Raw genomic sequence first — 10,100 nt, forward strand, 5'->3', positions numbered from 1 at the left:
CTGGTGAGCAGTGAATCTTCTCCAGAATTTACTGCTTCCTTATGATTTTACAGAGCCTGTTCTGCTTAACACAAGAAAATCCAAATGGTTCCAAAAACAATTCATCTTACCAAATATCTCTTTGCACATTGCATATTAGTTTTGGTCCTTGTGTTTCTTATCCTAAACCAAAATGTTCAAATTCAAATGGAAACTTTTTGTATGCATTCTCTCTGATGTCCCCTAGGAGTCATCTTGGCGGTATGTACAGAGCTGTACATTTTCATCAACTTTCTTTTGTCTGGAAGTTTCTAAGATTGAAAGTTACTTCCCACGTAGGATCCAAGGATCTATTCCATCATGTCAGTGATGTGTGTATCGCCAAATGCCTCTGCCTCAGCTGAGCTCCTCATCTCAGTATGTCTCTCATGTCCTTTTCAGTTTTTGGATTCCTAAGCAGTGATCTCCCTACATACATGCCTGAGTGCCCTGAGCCTGCAGATGGACTCCAAGACCCTGTTATGCACCCTGGAAGTACCTATCACTGCTTAATGGTCACAATCACTCTCTCTTCACTTATACTGTATTTGAGTGTAAACAGCTGAGTTGGCATCTGTTGGTGTGGCACATTTTATTTTAATTAATACAAATTAATTCCATACATAAACAGTCTCCTTAATAGCAAATTAATAAAACAGTGCTTCTGGACCTTCTTGCAGATGGAGGTATATCTTGTCTAAACCTGATTGACAGGCTGAGGTTTTATCCCAAATGTCTGAGGAAAGAAAAATCCAAATTATTAGGAGAAAAAAATAAACAGCTAATACAATTTATTTCTCTACATCCTTCCAAGCCTGTTTCAGCAGGCTGCAAAAAAGACCCCAAGAGCCACATTTAAATAAGAAAGGCGATCTGCCAAGGTTATTCTAGCTGGAGAAATCTCAGTGAGACCTGAGGCTTCTAAACGATATGCTGTGGTAAGATAGATTAAGAAAACTGGAGTCTTACACAGCAAAGTTAAATCTTCTGGGCTTTTCAGAGCAAGCCAAATAAGGCTTATCAGCTGTGTAAAAAGGGTTAATTTTCAGAATATACAGTCAGCTAACTGTAATAAACAGAAAGGTTTCTTAAATTTTAGGCTGGAAGATCTTAATCTTCATCTTAATGGATCCATCTTAATGTATGATCTATGATTCACTCTCAATTAGCTGTCAGCTTCCAGGGAGTAAAGGAATTTCTCACTTTGATGTTATTGTAACCAATGTGCAAGTCATCACTTACCATCTTCCTAACCCTCACTGATAGGATGGTGTGAGGTTGAAGGGACTGCAATGGATTTGCTTCTACAATTTTGAGGAGGAGTTTTAAGGGCAAGAAACCAAGAAAAGCTGGACTGAGATTTGTAATTATGCAAGTAGGAAGTTTTAAAGGTGTGAGGGGCTGAAGAAAAACAGTTACTAAAAAATTCCTTGGAGGTAATTGTGTCAAGTGATTGAATTAAGTACTAACTTCCTGGTGGTAACAACATGTTGGTATTTATAGATCCTGTCCTCTTCTTTTGGTTTGTCTTCTTCAGGCTTTGGATTTAATGTGAATAACAGCAACCCCACCATATGCATCAATGACCTCATCACAAAATTTAACAAGGAAGAGGGGACAAAGCTGAAGGCTTTAACTCCAGACTGTCTTATTGCAAGAACTGTAACTGTGCTAGAGAGGCTTATAGATATTTTCCAGGAGAAAGGGCCCAACGGAGTTCTTCCCCGTTACTACAAGTACTGGGCACACAGGTAAGTATAATATTCTTCTCGAACTTTCTGTTAAGAAAATTGAAAAGAACTCATAGATAATTTGTCTTTTTCTATATTTTCTACTAGATCGCCTTTAAAACAAGTTAAATACATCCTACACTCCCAAGTAGGATGTATTATTTTAATTATTTTAAAGGAGAATGAAAATATCACATAGCAAAATCAATGGACTAGCAGCAGCAGTTAAAGAATGCTTCTAGGTATTTTACACGTATCACCTCAAAACAAAGGGAATTGGGAATGTTTTGTTTAGCTAGTAATGAAGCTGCTGTACTCCTGTCTTTTACAAAAAAAAAACCCCAAACCTCCATAGACTGTTTGGATGAACTGTTAATTCCACATAAATGAATTAAAGCAGGTAGAAAATGCTGCTGAAAATCATGCTCTATCAGGAACCAGTGAGGTGAGAAATAAAATTACTCTGCTAGACACTAGTCCTCTAAGCCACTTCTTAGTTGTTTGTGCAGTCTCCATCAATTAATTCCTAACGGTCTGGTTCTCTTGTTTGCAGTGGTAAGCAAGTCCGTCTCTACAATGAAGAGGGCCCAATGGCATGGATAGTCGGGATAGATGATTATGGATTCCTTCAAGTTCATGAAGAAGGCAAGGGTGTGGAGTCTGTGCACCCTGATGGCAACTCGTTTGACATGCTGAGAAACCTCATAATCCCAAAGCATTAGTTGACCTCAGAGCTCATGAGAGTGAAGGGAGGCTCTTAGTGTATGGCACCAAGCAGCTAAACTGGCTTCAAGGTGGGAAAAGTAGTTGATAGCTTGACTTTTTTTTTTCTTCTGATTTTCCGACACCTTTGTTCTTTGACATGGATAACTTCCACAGTTAAGAAGAGGTAATTATCTCATTGCTTAAGGCCTTTATTCTTTTGGATTAACTTTAAAACACATCTATAAACACATCTATGTTGCCATTCTTTGTAAGCATCAATTCTTTAAAGGGATCCTGTTTGCAAAGGAATACCTTGCGAAGGACAGAACTTCTTCTTCAATTGCACACTATATTTGAGAAACCAAAGTGGCTAAATGTTTCCTTTTTGCTTGTCTGTGTTTTTATTGTGCTTTAGCACAATCCCGTACAGTATTTACATTTTTACTATGTTTTTTTAAGCTAAATTCTGGTTAATGTGTTGTTTGCAGTGGAAACAGCTGGAAGAGCTCATCATACATTTCTGAATTACTGGGATTACCTGTGTGTTTAAATTCCGGTCTAAGTGTAGAGCTTGTTGGTTTGATTCTTTTCCACATGGGCCTGTACAACAGTTTCCCATCCTGTGTGTGGGTCAGAGGTCTGCAACTCTCTCATGGCTGCCTTGAATTTTTGGAGAGTTTTCCATCAGCCCTTAAGAACTGTGGTTGGTTATCCACACTATTTGTACTCGGCTTTTCTTAGTCAATTGGATCTGAGTAAATCATCTTGCATCTCTTTTGAATCATAGTCTTCCAAGAGGCTTCAGTCCCTGTAAGATAGCCCACTGGAGAAGTGCATCCCTAGTTGCAGTCCTCTTATCCAGGTTACTGTGGAATCCCATGTCAGTGGAGGGAAATCTAAATAGTTTACAATTTAATAGTAATTAGATTATAGTAGTAATGTAGTTAAGAGAATAAATGAGAGAAAAATGCCCAGCTCTTAAAATCCCTGCCATAAACTACTACTGCAGTGAAAAAGAGAAGACATGCAGTCAACCTTGTGGCCAAATTCTCTTCCATCATTTCTGTTGTCACTCCCTTTCCCACAGCAGGGCATCTGGTTTTGCTGCTAACCATTAAAAGCAAGAGGTTTAACATCTGTTGACCTGAAAACGCTTCCTCTGGGGGCTGGCTGCCCAGTTCCAGGTTAGGTGTAACAGCTCAGTCATGATCAGAAAGCATCATGAAGTAGGTGTGTGGGAGCTTCCATGCAATGGCAGCTTGTCAGGTTTTTCTCCCAGGCAAGGCGAATTTGCAGCCGGCGGCTTGGCCACCACAGCACTTCAGATGGTTCTCCGCAAATGAAACGTTTGTCATAGGTGTGATGTGGCCAGTTTCATTTCCTCAAGTAGGCAGCCCTGCTTATTGCCTTACCTTGTCTCTACTGAAGGTGGGTCAGCCAAATTGGTTTCATAAAGGACTTCTGTATACTAGCCAGAAATGGGGTTTTTAGGTTAAAGTTCACCTCATAAACAATCTGAACATGTTAGTAGATTGTTTCAGTTACAAAGCCAAGAAGTCTTAAAACAAGGAAGCTAGTCTGTAATGGTAATTTGGAGTAATCCTCACATATTGGGGTTTAGGGGGTTTGGCAGCAAGTGCTAGAAATTAAGTTGTCCCTATTACATTTAGGGTTTTATGCTCCATATCACAGTAGATTTGTCTGTGTGCCTGGTTGTCCGTCCCCTGCTGTTTTGTTTTCCCTCGTGATCTGCATCATATGGGATTGCACACCAGTATTCCACAGAACTGTACCATGGAGTGTAGACAGGTGTTAATTGGCATGGTTAAAATGATACATATGAACGCCACTTTTTGCTTTTTCCCCACCAGATGCTTTCAAAGCTGCTTTGGGCTCTTAATTTTTGGCAGCTATCTTTATTTCAGACTCATGTGTTGATGCGTATTTTAATTAAATGAAACACGTCTGAGTTAAAGTTTAACTACAAAGAAGAGCCCATTTACATATACAAATATAATATGCACCCCCGCACCTTCCCTGTGCACGTCACTTCTTTTGTACCTTTTCCTCGAAGCACTGTACGAGCAGCGCATGCTGCTGCAGATCAGCTGTGGAAAGCATCGCTCTGGTACTGTCTTTCCAACCACAGGGTTTTACAAAACTCTAGTTCTGTACCTCAGCCTGATGTTCATAGCTAAAACAATCTGGTTTGGTACTGTAGGGTGAGCTATAGGAAGCACCTTTGATTTCGTTCATGTTCCTTGTAGACTGATGGGTGCCTGTGGATATTTCTTTTAGCAACCACATCATGCATCAGGTTTTGACTTGAATTGCTGTTGTAAAACACGCTCTCTTGTCACTAGGGACAAATGCTGTAAAAGAATGATGGGGGAAATGATAAAGCATCTCCCTGTGTGAAGAAGGGCAGAATGGACCTGCAAACCTTCACTCAGCTGTGCTGCCCCAGCATCTGAGCAGCAGGCAGATGGGTTTTTTAATAGTCAAATGCTGCAATATTTCCCGGTTGCGATTGTTCCTTTTGGATTTCTTCATAGGCACCTTAGTGAAAAGCTTGTTCTGGTTTCACTTTGAGCTGAAAGATTTTTTTTTTTTTCCCTGAAGATTTTTGCGTTGGAATGAATCTTAGCATTGAACTAACTTTCTGCAAATGAGAACTAACCAAGCATGGATTTGTCAGAGCAGAGGTGGGTGCTGCAGGGGCGAAGCCCATCACCTCTACTTTTTAGTGGCCTATGCTGTGTGTATAAAACTACCTGTTGTTTTGGGGAAGCAGCCTTGAGTTGGATGAAGCGTTTGGTACAAACCTGACCTTTCCTTCAGAAGAACCAAAGGACATCACAAAGAAAATTCCCGAACTCGGCACACCCAGTGAGCCACACTTTTGTATTAAAGTCACCATTATTGTTGTCATGTGTGATGGGCATATGTGGTGTAGGCTGTCTCTGGACACAGCTATGGAGAGAACTAGACAACTCCAGGTCCAGAAGTAATGCACTGGAAATGTTTAATTTCATTCAAATGTCTAGATTGGTAAAACACCTCTTCCACTGTGAGGCTGATGTCATATCTTAAACTATTTTCTTGATGAAGTGCTTTCAAAAAACATTTATTAGAGTGTCCATATTTCTGTGACCTCATTTTTTTTCCTCCTGGACTCTGTTATAACATTTCTCATTACACATTGTGAAAATATTTGTAGAGACTGTTCATTGATAGGAAAACTTGTGGAGAGCAAGCCGGGTGTGTGGGCACCTGTCCTGTGCAGCAGGAGTAAAGCGGGTTGTGTGCGGTCAGCACCAAGGCTGTTCCAGAGGTTTGAAAAAGTAATTATGTATGTAACATTTAAGAGTTCAAGCTGTGCATCTCACTTCTCGTAAAAGGTTTTCTAAGACTTCAGAGCATTTTTCTTTACATATATCCAACAAATATAATCTACTTCAAGGGCTATTACCTGGAAATAATATTAAAGTGTTTCTTTGTGCTGCTGCTTCACTCTACAATGATTTCTGTTATTTCTTTGCTTTTTCCGATTCAGCTACACGACCTCAGCAGTCTAAAAAAATTACTCTCTGCAACCACGTTGGAATACACAGTAGCTATATAAAAACCAAAAATATTGAAGTACAGCTTAATATCTGTCGTGACAAAGGTTTGTGCTGCAGAGAGCCGATTCCTGGGGGTGCATGGTTTGATAAAAGCATTCGCGTGCAGAACTTACTGCAGCGACGCACCGCGCTGATCAGACGCCAAAGAAATTAAGTCTGGGCTGAGGAAAGAACAGAGGTCAGAAAATGGGGCGTGCCACCGGCGGCGGCCACGTAATGCGTGGCTGAGAGAAACGAACTGCAGGGAAGAACTGTAAACTGCTGTCGTGTCTGAGTGTCTTGCACTGGTGCCTTTCATTAGTGATTCTGTATTATTTTCAGGTCTCCAAATGTCTTCCTTTACAATGCAACGTGGCTAAAATACAATAAATTAGAAAATCCTGTTATTTTATGGTACATGAACTGTAAAATGTAGGACATATTACAATTGAAATAAATTTTCAAATATTTTTTGTTTGTGAAAGCCTGTGTTTTGTAGTTCAAGAAGAAATCCAACTCACTTTTCCTTTGGCTACAGGATTTTATTAACATTTTAACAGTTTTGTTTTACATAATAAATAAGCAAAAATGCTTTACATTTTTAGGGAATACATATATAATTCTGAGCATTAATAGGTTGGGTGTTCTGCGTGCTTTTTCACCTACATTTGCCAAATAGCTTTTATCTGCATCATATAAAAAAAGCAAAATCTAATGTTCAGGAAAAAAAATGGAATAATAGAATTTTCTCTGTGTTCTTTTTAAACTACAACTGAAATGTTGAAAAAAATACTTGGTGTCCTGTTTTGTGATTTTTAGAGAAATACCAGTATTCTGGAAGGTTTTCCATTCATTTGCACTTCATCTCAGGGAGATATTCTCCAATTTTACATGTATTGTCCACTGTACTTGAAGTCATTAAATGACTTTAATACCCTTTTGCAAATTACAGGGCCACTGCAATCTGGAGAGAAGTCTGTTCCCTTGTCACCTCATTTACACTGAGGTGTTTCCAGCATTCATAAGATAAAAACTTTGACACCTCCGTATGGTATTAATGATTCCAACTTTACATTTGAGTAAAATATTCCCCCTCTCTCCCTCCTCTCTCTCATTCTCCATACCATTTACTTGCTAGGTCCAAACTCCCCTAAGAGTTGAACTCCTGTCAAGTCGCATGGCAAAGTTGTCCATAGTGGTTCAAACAAGTATGGTAGAGAGAAATGAGGTTATTTTTCATAACATATTCCAATTCACGCTCCACTTCTGTGACATGATTTTGTCCAATTATTGAGAACATTGTCCCTGTCCACGGCTGTGCCACGTTCTGCAGTGTGGGTGTGCCATCGGCGTCCATAGTCTGACTGACTAGAAGTCATATTTTTCTCTCAGTACGATTTACTGGCATTCCAGATGTGCAACTGCTCCCTCGATTTTTGGAATGGCAGGAAAAGTGTTTCACGCATTTGTTTTTTTAATCACAGCTCTTTTCTAAAACTACCCTGTGTTGTCATGTGTGAATGCAGAGCTGATTTTGTTACTGCCTGGCGGGGAAAGTTCGTGTACCCGAATATCGCATACAGTAAAACATCTGCGGGAGGATGATGGAACACCTCCTCTGCTCAGGCTCATTGAATACTGCCTGAAAGTGTGAGTAACAAGGCAGACGCTGGAAAAATATTTTGTGGTATTTTACTGAAAAACATCAATGGCATTTTTTTTTAACCGAAGCCTAATTTGTACGTTCCTGAAAACATGTTTTTATAGTGTGAAGTACTTACAAGAACAGAAAACTACAGCAGATTGACTTTGTGTGCGGCAGTGCCACTAATGAGGTATGGAGAAAAGCATAGTGCGAGGGCTATGCATCAGGTTTCTTTTTAATGATGCAAACAAGGTCAGTTACTCCTTCACAGGGCATGGTTTTAATTTAACGAAATTAACATACAAGACTTCGCATAATTGCCTCTTTTCAGGAGTTGGGCCCGTTCGTTAGAAGCGCTGGCTGGGGAGGCAGTTAAGCCAAGCCACTGTAAAGCCAACTTGGGTCTCGTCGCTTCAACTTACAGAGTCAGAACGCCAACACTGTTCACTCACAGCATTTGTGGGGACTCACTCACTTCCGTAGCATTAGGCGATCCACGGCGCACAGTTGCGGTGAGTAGGTGAACATGTCGGTTTGGTTCTGCCCTTTTGGGTTTTTGGAAGTCAATATTCTGGTAATGGCTGATGAGGGGTACTTTATGTTTCTCACAGAAGGTATTTTTCATGCTTTTTTAGCAAATGAAGTCAGACAGCTGTGAACTTTGATGTGAACATCAATTTAAAGCCTTCTACCTTCACCTTTTGATAGGAAGCAATAAAAATACTGAAAGTGGTTTTCAAACATGTTTTAGAAGTATTTTTGTGTACTCACAGCAATAAATGCTCGTACATGCAAGGAGGTGACAGGATGCCATTGCTGCGTATAAAAGATGGAGAGCATGTAAATAAAAAGTGTGTATTCCATTACATTTTAATCTGAGCAAGTGTTTTTCCATGTTGCACAAACAGGTAAGCATTTTCTTTAGGAAAGGCCGCTAGAGAGAGTCTGGTGAGAGAGAGTTTTAAAAATGTAAACTAGCCTTGAATTGGGCTAAGAAATACAGCCAAGTGTAGCTGCCTTGGATCTACAGCAGCCTGTATTGTTGATATTTACAGCTGTTAATTAGGGAGCCATTCCTTGTTTTATCAGGAGCACACAAAGTTGGTTGGGGAAGTGGTTGAAAACTAGAGTGGACTGACTGTTGTCAGTTACACACAGTCTCCTCATTTGTAAACTCTGCAGAGAAGTAAACAAGGGGGGAAACCTGTCCCTAGCGAGCAGGACAAAATGCCAAGGTGCGCTGTCTGTGCCTCACGACAGTTCACGGGGAAAAAACGAGACGTTCCGTTCCAAACCCCGACGTACCCACCCACTGCTTTAACTCAAACGCGACTCCGGTGGTGGTGGTTGTGCAGCGACCGTCGATCGTCTGTGTCCGGATCGTCCGCTGCCGTGGTGAAGGGCAGGGATCAGTCAAACGTTACTCTTACCTTTGTGTTGGCAGTTGAGATTTATGCTTAAAAAAGTTTAGTGTGTTAAAAGCTGAACTTCAGGCTTCGGAAGGCTACTGGTAAGTTTAAAATAAAGCATGCATGTTCATTATTCCATTGACTATCACAAAAATGTTTCTGTTGCTGTTATTAAAATGTATTTTTGGCTGGCTTGTTTGAAAATCTGCACAGTTTTCTCCCAGAATACTCATGGAAACACATTTTTTAGAAGTTTCTTATTACAGCATTTTATGGGGAATATTCTTTCGTTCCTACTCCATGATTTGGCCCAATTTGCCATGAAAAGACCTGTAACCCTTTAATACGCATTTTTGTATGTATGTATTTGTCATATCATTCCTGGTCAAGATAAACGGTGGTGGCAACAATCTCTGAGCACTGAAATCTATGTTAAATAAATCAAATTTAGTTTTATTTATTTACTTTAAAAACTTCTGGATAATTAATAAATAAGCTTTTTCCAAACTGAGTTTCTCTTTAGTTAGTACAGCTGTATTATGGATACTAAAAGTCACCACTCTAAACAGAGTTCATTTGTCAAGATGTTTAACGCCTGGGTGGAGAGTTGATGTAAGGCTTCACACAGTTTGTCAAAAATACCTAAACTAGAGTGTATAGTTTATGATAATGATTTAAAAAAAAAAAAAATCTTGAATGTATTTTGAGAAGGAAGGGTTAAGGAAAAAAATGTTCTTCATAGAAATCTCTGCATATAACACCTATCATTTAATTTTGTTGCACACTATAAAATAACAAAAATAAGATCTGTAACATGTCTTCCTGCTGGCACCAGAGCACACTCTGTGGCAAGGAAGCACTGATACTGGACGCAGGATTTTTCCTGACCTCGCAGGTACTGTTCCACGTGACTTCCCAGGAACACATGAGTCTGTCCCTCATTGACCTTTAGCTATGCTCAGTAAATGTAACCATGTTCTCTCATGCT

At 39.8% G+C, this 10,100-nt stretch overlaps 1 protein-coding gene across 1 annotated transcript; it reads left to right on the plus strand.

Moving 5' to 3' along the window:
* Positions 1-1,555: 1,555 nt before the first annotated feature.
* On the plus strand, positions 1,556-2,470 carry LOC104503058 (biotin--protein ligase-like; the record flags this gene model as incomplete). The annotated part of the gene is made up of 2 exons (XM_010152572.1): positions 1,556-1,769; positions 2,302-2,470. Coding segments are annotated over 2 exons (383 nt in total), but the record flags the coding sequence as incomplete, so codon positions are not given.
* Between the last annotated feature and the right edge of the window lie 7,630 nt (positions 2,471-10,100).

Source organism: Eurypyga helias, unplaced genomic scaffold (assembly GCF_000690775.1).
Source record: "Eurypyga helias isolate BGI_N326 unplaced genomic scaffold, ASM69077v1 scaffold3315, whole genome shotgun sequence".
NCBI lineage: Eukaryota > Metazoa > Chordata > Aves > Eurypygiformes > Eurypygidae > Eurypyga > Eurypyga helias.